The sequence below is a fragment of the Calypte anna genome, chromosome 13, assembly GCF_003957555.1.
Source record: "Calypte anna isolate BGI_N300 chromosome 13, bCalAnn1_v1.p, whole genome shotgun sequence".
Lineage (NCBI taxonomy): Eukaryota > Metazoa > Chordata > Aves > Apodiformes > Trochilidae > Calypte > Calypte anna.
In genome coordinates, this window is record NC_044259.1 from 17,453,918 (window position 1) to 17,471,396 (window position 17,479).

A 17,479-nucleotide genomic window follows, 5' to 3' on the forward strand; every position below is an offset into this window, starting at 1 on the left:
CTGTTCTCTGAGGCACTGTGCACAACCTAAGGCACAGTGAAGAGCAACACTTCCATACCAAGCTGATGAGGCAATCACAGAGAAAGCCAAAAGGCTCAGCTAACCTTCCCTCCCCATGTTTTCTCCACATCACACCCAACAGATATGCCCATACTCCCCCAGTCCTCCTTCAATGGCCACAGTCATGCCTGTCACACTGTCACATGTAGCTTTTGACTTTGCTTTTACAGTCCAGGTTGGGACTAACTCCCACAGCAATTTATTTCTCACACCCCTCACCCATGCTCGTGGCTTCTCCACTAAAATGGCTGTCCTAGAAAAAAACAGAAATTGCTGGAGACAGATAAACCAGGCAAACTGTGAGTTTTCAGATGTTATTGTCAGAAACTATGAATTCTGACAGTAGCACTGTTGAGTACCAGAGGGACCAGGAAGGTGTGTTTCTGTGTCACCAGAATCACACTAGGCAGCTCAAATAGTTGTCAGGAGGTAAAAATAATCAAATTTGCAGTACATCCTTCCAAAAGCCAACCCTGCCTACTGCTCAGGTGACAGCAGTGAGGAAGGCACTGCTCCCTCCACTCATGGGCTCAGTCACACTCACTGCTATTAGCTTTGAGATCCAAAGGTGAGACACGTGCCAGCACGAGGTGGCTCCCGTAATTCCTTATATACAGCCATGCTCCAGATCTCTGTCCAACCATGATACCTTATATCCTAACAGCTCAACACAGCCCTGAATATCTGTCTGCCAGCAAACACCACTTAGCTGACAACACACCATCCCCAGACATCCCTGTGAGTCCTGACCAGCAAGAACAGATTCTGGGGCAGAAATCTAGGAAAAAGGAATAAACAATCTGTAGAAAGGGACAGAAGCAGCTTTGTTCTAGGGAAGACACCATAGCCAAGATTGTCTTTGTGCCACTCTATTCAGAGAAGACCACTCAACACCTGACTTCATTTCATTGCTTGAGTCTCAGAGTATGGGTGCAGGAATTCCAGACCAGAATTCCAGAGCAATTCCACCCCAACCAGGACATGATAATGCTGCTCAACAGGGGAAGTGAGTCCTAGAGGATCTTCACCAAGCATCAGAAGACAGAGGAGACAGTTACCTGTAATGTCAGCTACACAGACACCAGACATCACTCACTCCCAGCATTTTCAGTTTCAGCAGGCAGCGGAAAGGATTTCATAGAGAGAAATAAAGAAAGTCATGGCATTAGATTGCCACTGAGGTGAGAAAGTTCCTGACAGATCCCAGAGGAGCAAGAACAAGCCCTGCATATCAGCAAAGCACATCATAAAGGTCCTTGTAGAAAAATCCTAAGACAATGGGAGAAATCCCACCTGCAGCAGTAATGCTGTTGTCACCATGGTGGGTCTAGGGACACAGAAAAGACAGGATGCATAAAGCAGCAATATTGCTTATTAACACAATTGAATCTAGGCTGACAAAGGAATTTCTCTTCATAGAGGTAATGATCTGTGTGCTTCTTTGGGACCATTTTGTTCACAGCTGTACATTAAAAAGAATAATGAAATCCAAGTGCTTTGTTCTTCCTTTCTCTTCAAGGGCCCAAAGCTGTCCTCTGGAGGAAAAACAAGAGCTACGTGAAGCCAGAGAAAAGCCATCAACAAGATGAAAGACCTGACTGCGCTCCCAGAAGAAAGCCCCAAGCAGCCGCCTCAGGGGAGGGCCCGGGGAAAGCGGCTGCACCGGGCAGCAGGAGGCACCGGCAGGGCCGGTCGGGAGAGCCCCGCAGAGGGAACCAGCATGGAGCGGGACCGCGGGGTCCCCGCGCCTTCAGCTGACGCGGCCGCTGCCGGGTGGCGGTGGGCGCGGTGCGGGGGCAGCTGCGCCGGCACAGCCCCGACCGCTGCACCTGATGCGGAGAGGGAGGGTGGGTTCGGGGCGCGGCACCGTGCGTGCAGATGGCCCGACGGGCAGCCGGACTGACCTGGGGAAGCGGGCACCCGCTCCCCGCCCGTAGCAAACCCTCCGGTGCGATGGGCTGCGGGGCCGGGTGACCGACGAGGCGGCTCCGGCCGGAGCTGAGCCCGTCGGGGTGCGGTTCTGCCCAGCCTGGGGCGCCCGGCATAGCCGAGACACCTGAGCGACCGGAGCCGGGCTAAGGCTCTTTGTCTGCGCGACACAGCCGCCCCGGTCCGACCCGCGGCACCGGGCACCGCCACCCCGCCCGCCCCGCGCCCCCCGGGGCGCTCGGCACCGGCACCGCCCGGTCCGGTCCGGTCCGCGGCACCCACCGTGATGCGCGGGATGTTCTTCTTGCCCTGGTACGACATGGCACCGCCCGCCCGGCACGGCCCGACCCGCCGCCGCTGCCCTCCCTTCCGCGTCGGCTCCGCACAAAGCCGAGACCGAGCCCGCCGCGCCCGGAGCCACCGGGGACGGACCGAGCCCCGCCCCGCCCACAGCCCGCCCGCCGCCTCCAGGGGGCGCCGCAGTACCAGGATCCGGCACCGGGCACCTGGTACCGGGCACAGGGCACCGGGCACCGCACCTGGTACCAGGCTCCCGCACAGCCCGCAGCCGATAGCGGGCTCTTCGCCAGCTGAAACGCTTCCCTGTTCTAATAGTGAGTGAAAAGGAAAGAGATTTCTAACAGAACGGGTATGACAGTACCGCCAGAGTGCACCTGGATCACCATCACCTGAAACTCTCCGACGAGCACAGGAATTGGAAATATTAAAATAAATAAATAAATAAATAAATTTTTAAAATGCCCTACACATCTGACTCCGAGAATGCTGTGTCCTGTGTAGACACCACGGGATGGCAGCAAGGTTTGAATGCAGGGCTGGTTACCTGTACCCAGGGGGTGTCAGGACAAACGATGTTGGTCTGGGACTGCATTGACAGCGGGCAGGACAGGACTGGAGCTGTGCTATGGTGGGAAGCAGTTGTCTGCCCTCTCCAGTCCGACACGACCCCAGATGCTGCTGGCAGGAGCTGCCCTGCAGAGCCATGGCCTGAGCTGGCCTCTCCCAGGCTGGCAGCTCCTCTACCAGGCAGAGATCTGAATCACCGAGATCTCCCTGCAGACCCCACAGCCAGGCAGCAGCTAGTGTCCTCCACTACCCAAATCTCACATCCACATCCAGCACTGGCATCACTGTCAATCCAATTTCTATCTCCTGCTAGAAAAACGAGCTGGGTGATCAGCACCCATCCATCCCTTTGGTTCATGTCCCCAAACAGAACCCAGCTGTGGTCTGCAGTGGTTGGGGAATGCTTGCTCACCACTGCTCCATTCACCAAGCATCTTCACAGCACAATCCCTGAGGCTGCAGCCAGCTCTGACTACCACGAAGCTCCAGGAAAGTGGGTGATGGCAGCATGGGCTGCCTGGAGCTTCTGCTCTGCTGCTGGGGGTTAGTGGAGGGTCACACTTCATGGTGTTAAGAACACGTCCTTGCTGAAGGGTTGAAGCATGCAGACTGGTTATGGCAGCCCTCCCTCAACACAACCTTTGACGTCTCTGCTGGCTCAGTAACCCAGCCCAAAGCTTTTATTATTCACCTAGTCTATCATGCTATGTGTGCTTCCCTGGAGGCTGTTAGAGCATTTTACTGGATACAGATTTATTCTAACCCCAAAAAGCTTTCATCAGCTTGAAGTGAAAGTCAGCAGCTTCTCAATAACACACTTATTACTGCTTGGACTTCAAGGGCATCTGCAAAACTGCCCAGGATGCTTGGCCCAGCTGGACCACTGCCTCCTCCCCAGCCCCCTGGTGCATCCACAGGCAGGGATGTGTCTGTAAGTGCTATGATGCTTCCAGAACAGGTCCTGGCCTCTACTGAAATCAGAGTGGCTGGGTCTGGACATAATAAGGACCCTTTAATCCCTGTCACCAAACCTCCTGAAACTTTATTCAACTGTTTTCCAGAAAGTTTATCTTTCTGTGCTGGGTGGGGCCATGCTGCTTTATCTGGAGTAGCAATTAATTAGTTAATAATAGATAAATTACAAAGCAGACAGATTCTGCTGACTTGGATAGTTTCAAGAGCTGAGCTTGCATCAGCCCCTTGGATGCTGGCCAGGCACAGTGACTTCAGACCCTTCCTGTGAAGAGATGTGCTTTCCTCCTGATTGCTATGTGACACACACAAATACACAGTAGAACATGCTCCACAAAACATTCAAAATGGAAGAAGAGTTTGTTTTCCATAGGTCCTCCTCCAGATGCAGCCAGTGAGGTGCCACTTGCATCCTTCAAAACATTCTCAACAGGAAGCAGGATCAATTTCAAAGTTACTTAAAAATGGCAATACTCTTGCAGCTCATAACCTCCTCAGAAACATAACTGAAATCAGATATATGGCCTGAAACAAAGTAAACTCCTTGGTCAGCATTTAATGTTCTCAAGGAACCACTACATTAACAGCAGTAGCTGTGACTGCCACTCCAGCTGTATTACCACAGCACATCCATCACCTCTCCAAACTGACTTCGGGGTGGACAACTGTTCAAGAAACTACTAGCAGCCTTATCAAGGACTAGAAGTCAGAGCAATTCCAGGGCCAGTCCGTTTCTCTGGAGCAAGCTCACCTCTGGATAGTCAGTGTTTGGAGGCACAAAGGAGACCCAACCCCAGAAAACAGCAGGCAGGGGATTCAGGACCACCATATCAGAACTGCTCCTCCCAGGGACATCTGCCTGCAGTCAGGGCTTGCTCCCATGGACTGTGAGCAGCTGCCTCTCAGAACAATTAAATGGACACCCACCACATAACTACACTTCAGCTGGAAAAGCCAGGCTTCAGCTACATACCCTTCAAAGGAAAGAAAGAAAGAAAAATAGGAAAGAAAAAAAAATAACACCCTCCTTGCCAGAAATAAATGAAGTTGAAACCAAACATGTCAAATGGAATATGCTAATATGTGTACACGAGTGACTGCTGCTTCAAGGCCAGTTAATTCAATTACAGCCTGATCCTGCAGAGCAATGAAGTGCCCTTGTGTTGGGTGACTTGACAGGTGTTTTTTCTTTCCTGGGGCTGGCTTTCCTCCCCAGGAGGGTTGGAGAAACCAGGCAGGCCAGAGGCGAGCAGGACGCTGCCAGGCTCACTCCAGAACTTACATTAGGAAAAAAGGGAAGAGAAAGAAACATGACAGCAAGAAGGTGGTGGCCCTGGTCTTGCAGAACTTAAGGGTATGTGGTGGAAAAAACTGAATCTGTAAGTGGCCTCAAGGGCTCAAGGGCTTAAAACCTGAGCAGGTGCTGCAGCTCAGTCCCTTCTGTCTCTCTCCTCACACACCAGCCTCTGACAAGATGGGAAGATCTGAGCCAAATTCAGGTCCCTCCTCGCTTTGTTCATTTGTATGTTGAAAACCAGGATTTTTATTAGGCTCAGCTACATCATCGTGGTCTGAAAGGCACAACCTCTTACTTCTTTTCTCCACTGACACACAACTTCTATGGAGCTTCTTTGTGGAAACTGAGCTCACTTTACCAACTCTACCAAGACCTCAGGCATTGTGCCCCACAGGCAGCCTGCAGGCAGCTCCCCAGGTACCCCAAAATGCTGTCCCTGGTGAAACAGAACGCCAAGTCTGGATGGGGATGGCTTCCACTACAGGCTTGCCTCCCTCCATCAGGTGAGTTTTGGCTACACAAGTTCCACTGGAATGACTCAGTTCCCTCAGGGTGCAAAGGGCCAGCCCTGCTCTGTGAAACAGACACCCCCCTTACCCCTTTGACCTGCAGAAGGAGGACTGGGAAAGTCTGAGCTCTCCACTCAGCATTGCTTCTTTTCCACCCTCAGCTGAATGGAAACACCCATTGCCAGCTCCAAACCTGCCTGTTGTGTCATGGAGCTTGGCTGTTCCCCACAGAAAGAGAGGAAAGATGCTGCTGGATCTGACCCACAGCTCATAGCCAGCACAGCTCAACCATCCAAGGTCCAGCTATATTTTCCAGCTTCTCAGCCCTGTCTCCAGGAAGGCTGTCAGTGTGTTTGGTTTCTGTTTTTTCCTCCCATTTCCTCCAGCCATCCATAGCAACTGCTCCCCAGCAGAAAAATCAACCTTCCCTGCCTTCCACCTCTTTGCAGAGGCAACAATGGAAAGCAACAGCAAATGCAGCTCTAGCGGATCTCTGCCATGATTTTCTTCAGGATGAGAGCTGACCATCAGTGACCAGCTTTGCACTCAGCCAGACCATCTCTGAAGAGCCAGCCACACATATGGAATTACTTTTCTGGGTCCCACCCCCTTTGTTTTGAGGCCATTTGCAATGGCACCTACATTTTACAGTCCTTCTCTAAGTCTGTTTGCTTGCACTTCCCAGAGCTGAATCTCCTCTCAATCCTGGCTCACACCTCCGAGTCCTCAAGACCATGTTGGGATTGCTCCTCCCCAGATGGGATTCACAACACCAAATGGGATTCACAGCAACAGTGAAACCTGCACACACACTGTCCCTCTCCTTCCAGTCAAGAGGATACTGGAGAAGAGCAGCTTCTACCACGGATGCACACAGCTTCCCCCTCAGCAATTCAAACACCTTCCCTTAAAGCCCCAGACAATTTCCCTTGATTGTGGTGCACGAAGAGCAGAGCAGCAGCTGACTGACACAGAAAAGCTGCTGAGCTACAATTCAGGACTCTGCTGAATCCTCCTGAAGACCCATGTCTTGGCAGTGCCCACCTGCCAATGAAACAGCCCCAAAAGCCTCATCCACCTTGTCAGTGGCACATCTGGCATGGGTCAGAGACAAAATCACTGTTCCCACACAGCAGAGGCAGAGCTGGGGTTTTCTGTCCTGTACTGACCTCTTAGATAAAAAGAAAAGGAAAAGATTTTGGACAGAGTCAACTACTTTGCTGCAGCCAAACCACAATGTTTCATTTCACTTTAAACCTACTGAAGTTTGTGTTTGACACTTTCAGCTATGTTCATAAAAAATGCTTAGAGGAGATCCCAACACAACAAAGCCTCTTCCAAGTGAGAAACCAGTGAGTCTCGCCTCACAAAACTCAAAACGTTCAGCTACTCCTCCTAATTTTTCATTGTTTTCCTGTCTTTCCTAAAATGGGCATCCCAAAAGTAACACAAATTTGTGAGAACAAAAATAAATGTCTGTGTGGCTCATACAGTTTGTTTGGCTCACAAAGTATGTTTCAGTCGAATGGTACCTGCCAGGAGGCTGTGGTGACACCACTGTGACACCCTTTGCCAGAACCACAGACATCAGGGAGCCAGTTCTAAGCCTCATCCCAAAGCTTGGCAGGGACAGAAGCCCCTCGTACTCTGCTGGGCTTCATCACCCAGAAGCTGTGGCATCGGGGATGCTCTGTCCTGCTGAGGGTGTTTTTATTGAGGCAGCCCCCCTGCACAAGCACACTGCTGGTCTCTGGATGGGGAGAAGCAATCACAGCTACTCTGGAAGCCAGTCACAAAACCAGACTTTTCCTGATGCAGTATCAGGTCTTGCTGATAACCTCAGGGAAAAAATTACAGCATTAAAAGAATCATCACCTCTTGTACCTGCTGCAATGGGCTAGATGCTAGAGCAACTCACCTGTGGTGTACTTTATGGCATGCTGGGTGATCTATTATCAGTTGTTGAACGTGGAGAAAAAATATCACCAGCTTTTTATTTCAAAAGAAGAGTCTTTTGGGCTATCACTTCGCAACGGTAAAAAGCATTATAAACCCTATCACAAACATAAAAAAGAACTCCTTGTCCTGCACATAGGCCCCTTCTAAACCACTAGGCCAGAATCCCTCTGAACACCGGGTGTCCCAGGTTATTGCTGGGACAATAAGAAATACTCATCCTGCACGCCCTGCCAGCCCACAAAACTGGTGGCAATGATCTGTATCCCAGAATGAGCAGCCAGAGAGCTGACCTCTTATTGTGCTTCAGGCATCAGATTTCTTAAAAAACATATGAAAAAAAGTGCAGGACTTTTTTCAATAAAGAGTATTTAGCATCAAACTCTATGAATTATAATATAGAGTTTAACTGTCGTGTTTGCATTGTGGGAACTAGTCCAGTGGCTTGGGTTTGTTCCTATTGTTTGTAGAAATACCAGAAACGATGTAACTCCACATTCTCCTCTTAAAAAAAAAAAAAAAAGAGAAGGAAACCAAAGCAAAAAGCTGTTCAGCTCTCTGCTGAAAGGGGTGATCCTGAGGTTATGAATCAACATTGTCCAAGTGGTCTATGATCCCTCCCACAGGGGCAGGATTTTAAACTGTGCTAAAAGGCAGTGTATAACTGCAAGGTCTGGATCAGGCAGAGTTCACTGGGCAGGGCAGGGCTGCAGCTGGTGGGTGCTGCTGCTCCCCAGCACTGGAAATGGAAATAAGCTAAATGCTGAAGTCACAGCACATTCTGCAAGTGTCAGAAAAACTCGGGGAGAATTGAGTTAGTTCAAGCCTCCTTCTCCACACGAGGCAGCCCTGTGTGTCTTCCAAGGTATGTCACAAGCCAAATCTGGATGGTATGACACAGCTGGACACAGGAAGGACCTGTGGCACTGGCTGCCTCCAGCAGCTCTTGTTGAAGGCATGGACCCTCACCTGCTCTTACTGCTGGGGACTGTCCCTCACACTCCTGGCTTCTTCATAGCATGGGAGCCTTTTTCTTTTCTTTCTCCTTCTCCTTCTCCTTCTGCTTCTACTTCTCCTCCTTCTTGATGGAGCTTCCCCAGCCTGTGGTGAAGCTGTGATCCCTGCTTGTGGGATCACAGCCAGTTTGCCTTGGAAATGACGACTTCACTGCAGAACCATGCAGCAGAACAGACAAACTGTCTGGGGTGAGCTGAGAGCCCCTGTCCCTGTACAGGGGGATGGAACAGCAGCATCATCCCTACAGGGCTGAGCAATGAGGAGGTGTCTGGAGAAGGCTCCCACAGGTTCTTGGTTTAGCTTCTTCTTGGGCACAAAGCACAAAGCTCCTTCCCCTCTCCTCAAAGCCACGTGTCCTCACACATGCCCAGTAGTGCAGCTCTCCAGTACCTACTGACACATTACTAGTCCTTTGTGAGCATCCCTACCACAGGAATTCAGAGGGTGCTGCCTGAGACCTACAGAGAAGCTCTGCTTGACTTCATTTTAGTAAAGGAAGCATTGTGGCCCACTCTGGTTAGAAGAAAGATACGTCAGCTTCCTAAGAAAGCTGCAGGAAAGTTCTCCAGGCTATTACTGACAGACACCTGGGCCAAGATAAATATCTCTTGTTAAATGAGGTGTCTGCAAATGGTCTAGATCAGAGCAGAATCTGCTCCACCAACACTATTCCTCCTCTCAAGTGCTCTGCAACAACAACAACCCTTGCTGCAGCAGATTCCTGTTCCAGGGAAAGCAGCTCCTGCTTTTAGCACCTGAAAGGCACATCTGTTTGGGCTGAGTCCTGTGCCAGGATTGGGCACTGGGATGTGGCAGTGCCCACCCAGGCAGGTCCTCCTCTATCACCCTGGCAGGCTGTATGACACCACAGGTTATCACTGGGCAGCTACATACTGCAATTGTCTTCCTGTGGAAACGCTGCTGCTTTAATTAATGCCATTTAATTAATGCTGCATTGAATTAATGCCATTACCAAAAAAAAAGAAAAAAAAAGTGTCTTACTTACAGCTTTCCTAATAAAAGAGATGCTTGGACAAGGGTAGATGACTTAATGCCTCTCTCTGTTTCTCAATATGTGAAATTATTCAAAGAAGTTTAATCTGCTTTGACAAAAGAGCCTTTGTGTGCTCTGAATCTGTGGTTCAACACCAGCAAACCCTCTGTGGCCAGTCAGGGTGCCTCAGTGGGCATGATGGGCATTTCCCTTTGGGACTGTCATGCTCTGGGACACTTTGAAGCTTGAAAGCTGTAGTCCCAAGTCATATGATTCCTTCCACACAAAAGAACACATACAGTAAGCTTCCAACCTTCTTAGGCAAGACGTGCAGATAAAAAGGGTTTGGTTCCTGATGCTTATCAGGTGAAAAGCCTTGGAGGAAGAAATCTGGGAGCAGAAATCACCAGGAAGAGAGGAGCTGTTGAAAACCTCAGCTACAAAACTCTAGAGATAAGAGGCTACATAAGACCTTAAAAGGGAACAAGACTGTTTCCAGTTTTTAGTACAGCTAATAGAGAAAAGCTCACAGCAAAGCCTGCAGACAGGCCACTGTGAGTTTCTGCTTCTTTTCCAACAAGCAGCAGCATAAAATTGTTAATGCAGTTGACGGTTCTGCAGCTGCTATTCAAAGCATATGGACAAAGTTGGTACTGAGAAAAATAAGTTAATTTTGTTCCTGACTTTGTAAAACGGGCTGTGAAGGTGCAGTGCTCAGGAACAGGAACCAAAGTGTGCCACTAAGAAACCAAAAAGCAGAGGATGAAGAAATCAAAGTGCAGTGAAAAATTTTCAAAGCAACCACTTGCCTAGCTAGAAGTTCCTACAGAAGGCAACAGACATTAAGGGCAGTTTGATGCTTCTCCCCAAAACCAAGACAGGCCAAGTCACTGCACTTCCCTCTCTTGCTCCCACCTGACTCTGGGGTGACCTCAAAGGTCTGCAGAGCATCAAGGTCCAGACGCAAGCTGAGGTCCCTGCAGAACCCTGAGACAACCACACCACTTCTCCAGGCTAAGCTGCAGATTCGCTATTTACTTCAGTGACTTTTGCTTCAATTTAAGAAAACCCTCACATTTTATTAATTTAGCCAGCTCACCCTTGAAAGCCCTTAAGATGAGCATTTTCTGAAAAGTTCAGCCCAAAATGACCTCATTGCCCAACAGGCCCGCCAGTATGCAAATGAGCAACAAGCTCACTGAAATCCCAGCTGAGGAATTCTCTCAGCACCATTAGTTTAATTGTCTTCCTGCCAAATACACACTGGTGTAAATGGGACCAGAACCAAAAAAGCAAACACCCCACCCTCTGGCAGAAGGACCTACGCTGTGGAGCTGGATGAGGTCCCTTCCAAACCTAATTATTCTATGATCCTACGAATTATTACCTCGGGTCTGGCACAAGCTGAGAAACTTTGTGCCTGCCACTCACAGACCCAGAAGACGTCCCGCACTGCCTCTCATCCGTGTCAGGGCGAGATACGGCTCTGCCTGGTGTGAAGTAACAGCTTCAAAACCACCCTTTTGGTGCGCGGTTTTTTTGTGGTTTTTGTTTGGTTTGGGGGGCTTTAAGTATAAAAAGAGCAACTGCAGCAACTGAAGCCAGACACCCCGACACAGCCCCGGGGGATGTCCACCCGGATTCCCCATACGCCTGGGGGGGGGCGGGGGGGAAGGGAGGGGGAGAGGGAGAGGCACAACAAAGCCCCTCTCGCCCCTCAAGAACAGGACCCTCAACCGGCCCCGCACCCACCGCGGCTCCTGCGGGATCGGGGGCGAGCACAGACCGCTCCCTCCCCTGTCCGCAGCCTCCCCCCCCCCCCCCCCCCCCGGCTCCTACCCTGTCGTCCGCGGCTTCCCGCTCCTGGGGCTGCTCCTCCTCGGAGGTAACGCGGATCTCTCCGGCGTCCGCATCACGTCCAGGGTCCGGGGCAGGCTCGGGGGTCTTTGGTGGTCGTCGCTGCCCGACTTTTAGCGCTCCGAAGTCGAGGGTTTTACTCTCAAAGGCGCCTTCGACGCTACAAAAAAGGCCGCCCCGTTTCTGCCGCGGTACCGCCTGGGCCGTACCCGGCCGGGCCAGGTACACCGGCAGCTCCTCATCGCCCCGATGCCCGCCAGCCGCCATGGCCCGACGGGACGGGGCGGGACGGGGCGGGGGAGGATGCTCGGAGGGGCGGAGCGGGGGGTGGGATCGCTAACGAGGGGCATGGGCCCGTCGGGGGGGCAGGGGCGGGCGGGAAAGGGCTTCCCCCCCCGGCCCCGGTCACTTTCCCGCCTCCCCCGGGTCCCCCGACAGTCTGAGAGGGTGAGGTGAGAACTCATTCCCAGTGCAGGAGGCCCGAGGCAGCAGAACAGCCAAGGCTGAGCCTTAGCGGTGTTCTTGATCGTGAGAGAGTCTGTGGGCGCTGTCTGACAGAGGGTTGAAGTTCTGAGGGAGGAAACGGTCTGGGATTGTTTCCTTCCTTTGGCAGGCCGAAAGTGCTCTGCTTTTGTGTCTGGGCTTGTACCAGTGTCATTAATTTTGTCCCTTTTTTCCTCTGTGTAAGTGGAACAATATACAGGGACCGAGAATTCAGTTAATTATCCAGATCTGAAGGGGTTAGGAGGAGGAGGTGCACTGAAGATCAACAGAGTGTGTCACCATATTCTGAGTTACTTGAACACAGTGCTCTGTTATCTACTCTTACTTTTTCTAAAGCAGCACCAGAGAGGGTTAAATGTGGTTGTTCTTGTGATCGTATGTGAACTAAAATATGCACCTGCCCTGGCTTTGTGGCTTCACAGAACTGCTCCCCAATCAGGGACATGGCACTGTCACACTCCAGGTGCAGGGACAGCACAGTGCCAGGCAGCTAAGAAATTAAATACCCTTTCAAATAGCCAAAAGGATTTATTTTTTTTTCTGTAGTTTATTCTACTGCTGCTCTCTTGGCAAATGTTCTCCCTCTGGAGCTGGATGCCCACCAGGGCTGTTCCAATGGACACAAGATGGCGGCTGCCCACCAGGCCTTCACCTTCCTAAGGGACTGCCTTAGCATGAATTAATTTATTCTCCTCCTGCTGCTAGCTGGATCCATTCAGCAGAAGCTGAAAACCATCTTGGCCAGCCCTGCCCCTAGTAAGGGAGAAATGGACACATCTGCTGATTTCAGAGGGGGTGGACAGAATACTTTAGACAGCAAGCAGAGCCTTCTCCTTCTAGTTGCCAAGTAATAGCACTTGAGGCTGTGAGCCTTTCTCAGGACAAAAAGTGCGCTCTGGAGCAACAGACTGCCCCGTGGCCTTGTGCACTAACCATGGTGAAGTTAGAGTGAACCCCTTGTTTGGGTTGGGACCTCTCCATATGGTTGTATAGCACTATGGGGAATTAAAATTCCTTGGAACAGGGCCTGGCCTTTGTCTGGTCCTGCAAATGTGCAAAAGTTTCAGTATTGTACTTTAATAGCAATATTCATTCAAATCCTTATTCTAATGTTTATCTTTCCTAGTGCCTTGTTGCAGTGAAATCTTCTGCACTAGTAAAGGAATATGGGGGCTCTTCTAAGAAGGCTTTAAAATTTGACCTTCCACGGAAATTATTCACTGTATAAAAGGCAATTCTTGCTTTTATTTCTCAAGTTGCCATTCGCTTTTAAGATTCTTTTGTTACATGTTGTAAGGTCTCTAGTTCAGCAGTTCATACTTCTGTATATATGTATCTCAGATCAGATTTGAAGCTTCTAATTATACAATGACCAAATGCCTGTCTCCTGTAATTAAGCATTTTTTCCTTTAAATCACATGTTTATATGCTAGTTGACATAATGCTTTTCAGTCACGAGTGCTACATCTCCAGATCCTGCTGACAAACCAGATCTCCCATGGCTTTTCTCTGCCAAGCAGATGAGAGACAGGGATCAGGGAGGGGATCCCACAGAAAGGCTGTCTCCCCAGCATGAGCCCAGGGAGGATGGAGGTGGCAGGTTTGAACTCACCTGTGTGGGTGCTGCCAGAGCCAAAACATTAGCCCCGTGGGGTGTTTCGATGGCTCAAGGACTGCCTTCACGTCTGGACCCCAGAACACGAGGCCATGATCCAGGGACCTGAGCTGAGCTGGCCAGATGGGCTGTGCTGGTCATATCTGGAAAGAAAAGAAGTAAGCTAGTACTCTGATTCAGGCAACAGTATTTATTTTATGGGAAATTATGTTCTGTGGTGGCAAGCTTCTAATTTACATCTGACTAGACTGCACCTTTCAAGTTGAGTAAGAGCTGTTTTCATCAAGCAGCACTTAGAAATGGAAATCAGTCAGGTTATGGGTTGAACTGCAGTAGTTATGAATGGAGGGAGTGGTGCAGCCTTCTTGGAAATGGTCTTGAGACAAATCCCTTCCTGTAAAAGGATTAGTTCATAAGATGGGACATAATCACCCTGTCTGGGGTGGTAATTTTCTTATTCTGTGCACTCAGCCCCATGTTGGGTCCTTTGTTCTTCTCCTCATCTGCTGCCTGAGCCCCAGCTGGTTCCCTGTGGGTACCTGTGCAGGGGAATGCACAGATAGCTGCCCAGCAGCCAGGGAGAGGCACCACATGTCCTGTGACTTTCTGAAGCATTTTCTCTGTGAGGCTGCACACTTCCTAAGTGCTATCTTTTAAATATTTGAAGGGGACTTCAAATTGCCAACTGAATCATTCGAACAGCAAAGGAGAAGTCATATTAGGACACCTTGCCTGCTGCTGCCAAGGCACTTTTGTTCTCTGCTGGGTATTTTCTGGTGATTTTGCTGATTCTTTTGCCAGGCCAGCAGGCAGCTTCTTAATTGGATAAACTCTGCATCCTCTGTGGGCAAACTTCTCTACTGGTTCCCAGTTCCCAGGTGCTCTATCAATGTCATTCTGTCCATTACAAAAACAAAACAGGAATTTTTTTTTAAAGTGAAGCCTGTCATAAATTTTGGCTTCTTGTTCATGTAATGTTGCCTGTGCCACTAGAGGCTGACCACACACCAAGAGGTTCAGATCTTCTTGTGTTTCCTTTGTCTCACTAAAAAGGTGAAATCCACTTTTGTTTTAGGCTGCTAGTGAAGAATAAACACAGTCCTAAGTTCTATAGCTATATTTTATTGAGCAGCATCAACAGTAAATATCCACCACCATGCTCATTAGATTTGGAGAATGCACTGTTATTTGAAGGGAACAGGCTGTTGACATTAGATGAGATTTGACCCTCTCCTTCACCAGTGCTCACAAGCTCCAGCAAAAGAGAGCTGTGTCCTGAGTTAGGACATTTCCTTCCTTGATGTCAAGTTAATACAAAATGGCTTTACACTGTTTCTCTTGTGAGCCTGGGGGCAGCAGATCTTAAATTACACATGGAATGGACACAGTGTCAGCATAACTTTGTTAGCATGATAAATGTGCATCTGGTTTCATAGCTCATTTGCTTCTAAGGTCTGCAGGTTCAGCTGGAGAAGGGTAAGTAGCAGGTTCACACCAATTTCTTCATCCCCATGTGCTTCCTGTAGGGCCTGATAAAACTTCATTACAAGTATGGCAGTAGCCACGGTGAAATTAGTTGGAGTCATTTGTCTCATGCAAAGTTAGAGCTGCCTTCTCTCTGCATGATTTACTGGGGTTAGGAGATAAATAGGGTGGTTCTGCTGACTCATTCTTGCAGCAATGTCAGGACAGCCTCCAACACTGCATTTCGTGTGCCTCAGGAAATGTCAGGCTAAGGACAAAACCAGAAGAAATAGTGAAAGAGACAAATGTGACAAAAAAGTGCTTATCTTACATTTAAAGGCAGAGGTCACAGATGGGTGAGTTGTTTCAGGCCCCAAGAAATTGCACATTCATGATGGTCAGGTGACCAAAGAGCCCTAGGAGGGCCAGCGACTTTTGCTTCCATCACCATGCTCCACTTTCAAAGTTTTTGGACATATCAGGTCAGAAGAGACCTTTGTGATCCTCCAGGCTGCTCTGCACATCATGGGGTTCCCCACCTCAACTCTGTATGTCATTCAGAAAATCATCTGATCTTGCTTTACACATTTGTTGATGGGGAGTATGTGACGGGCACAGTAAGGGCCTAAAACAGAATCCTACCTTTGCTGTTAAAAATGAGCATCCCCACTGGAAATGCAGGCAGCATGGCACGAGTATAGCAATGCCCCAATAGTCATCCTGTTGCTGTGACTGCCTCTCATTCTAGCCTGTCCTCTCTGTGCCCACTTTTATTCCTGGATAGGACTTGGGGTCTAAGCTGAGATTTTCTTGTTTCCATGGTGTTGCACTTGACCTGGAGCGGTTTTGCGTTCAATCTCCCTGTCCATAGCTGCAGGAGAGCACAGTGATGCCCTATGGCAAAACCAGGTGGTGTATCTAGAGATGAGTGATTACATGCCACTGATTGCATGCCTATAATCAGTAATTAGATATCAACAGAGTAGAATTACAGTGGATTGAAAGGAACTGTGGTTGGCTGGTTGTATGGCTTGTTGTGACTGTGAGGAAGCAAGCAATGAAATGTATCTTGGCAGGGCTGCTGTTTGTGCATATTTCCTGTCACAGCCTCTAACCTCTGGCATAACCCATGACAAAAGCATCTTCACTGTGCCAGTAGCAAAAGGACCAGGCTCTGACTGGAAGTCTCCTTGCCTAGCAGTCCGTTTGCTGTCTCTTCAGAGGAAAACCATATTCTCTAAACTGGAGTGGCTGATGTCTTGAAGAAACTAGAACCTCTGCTTGCCATGACCCCGGCTACATCTTCATTTTCAGTAGTTCAGGTGAAAAATAGCAGGGCCAGGAAAAGGTCATTAGCTAATGTGTAAAACCCAACTGTGCCAACCTGGTACCATGGGCCTTGCTGTGCCGGGAGAGATGAGCCCACTGCTCGTGTTCAAACCCACCTTTGCTCACGCTGGAGGGGCTTTTCCTAACTTTTAGCTTGGTTCTTCCATCTCAGTTGCTTCTGGTTCTCCAGCAAGGGCTTGTGAGTGCTGTCCCAGAGGCAGCTGCAGAGCTGCACTGACTCATCTCACCGCAGGCTCCTTCCCCTTGTGAGGGAACTCTGCACCACAAAATACCATTGTGCTTAGTTTCTACACTGAACAGATTTTACCAAGAAGGAAAAAATAAGAGCAAAAAGAGAGAGACTGATGAACAGATACAGAGCCAGATGTTTTCTTTCTGGGGAGGCTGAAACCTAGGGTCCATATTGCAGCACTTTGATGTGGGCCCCTTATCGAGCACAGGCAGGCTAGGAGTGTCAATGGCTGTGGACTTTCAAAACACAATGAGATGTTTTGGGCTGAAAAATTGTGAAGGGCAATATATTAGTCATTTACCTAGGGAAACACATGAATTCTGTATCTGTTCCTGATAAACTCTGAATTTCAATGTGAGTTTGAAACCAGTCTGCAGCCCAGATGTGCTGATGCCTTCAATGTACATCCCATAAAACATACAGTATTTTAAGAATTTCAGAATTTTTTTCAAACTGCCAGTCTGTGAAGCTAAAATCTTTTTCCTTGTATTTGCCCTGTTACCACTGATTTCTGGTGTAGGAAAATGGTGAGAACATGACAGGTGACATTTGCAGTGTGGCTCTTCCTCTTCACTGCGTTTGTCTTTTACCTTTCCACAATTTCTGAAGTACACATTGTGATATGGAAGTGAGGACCTGTGTGTGTGTGTCAGACACAAATCTATGCAGGTGGTCAAGCAGTTTTCATATCTGTGGAATGTTATTACAGGTTGAGACTAAGTGACTGTCTATCATTATTCAGCTCCTTCATTCGGTGCCCAGGCTAGAGTTGATAAGAAGTAACAGATACTACAGTGACCTCTGGAAGTTTCTGTGCTGAAAATATGAAAATGGGGGATTGTCTTTCCTGCCAAGG

At 49.2% G+C, this 17,479-nt stretch overlaps 1 protein-coding gene across 1 annotated transcript in view; it reads right to left on the reverse strand.

Moving 5' to 3' along the window:
* DPYSL3 (dihydropyrimidinase like 3) overlaps nt 1-11,725 on the reverse strand; it is a 29,764-nt gene extending 18,039 nt beyond the window's left edge. The window contains exon 1 of the mRNA XM_030459191.1: nt 11,441-11,725. Within this exon, the coding sequence (XP_030315051.1) occupies nt 11,441-11,725 (285 nt within the window). The remainder of the gene's footprint in view (nt 1-11,440) is intronic.
* Between the last annotated feature and the right edge of the window lie 5,754 nt (nt 11,726-17,479).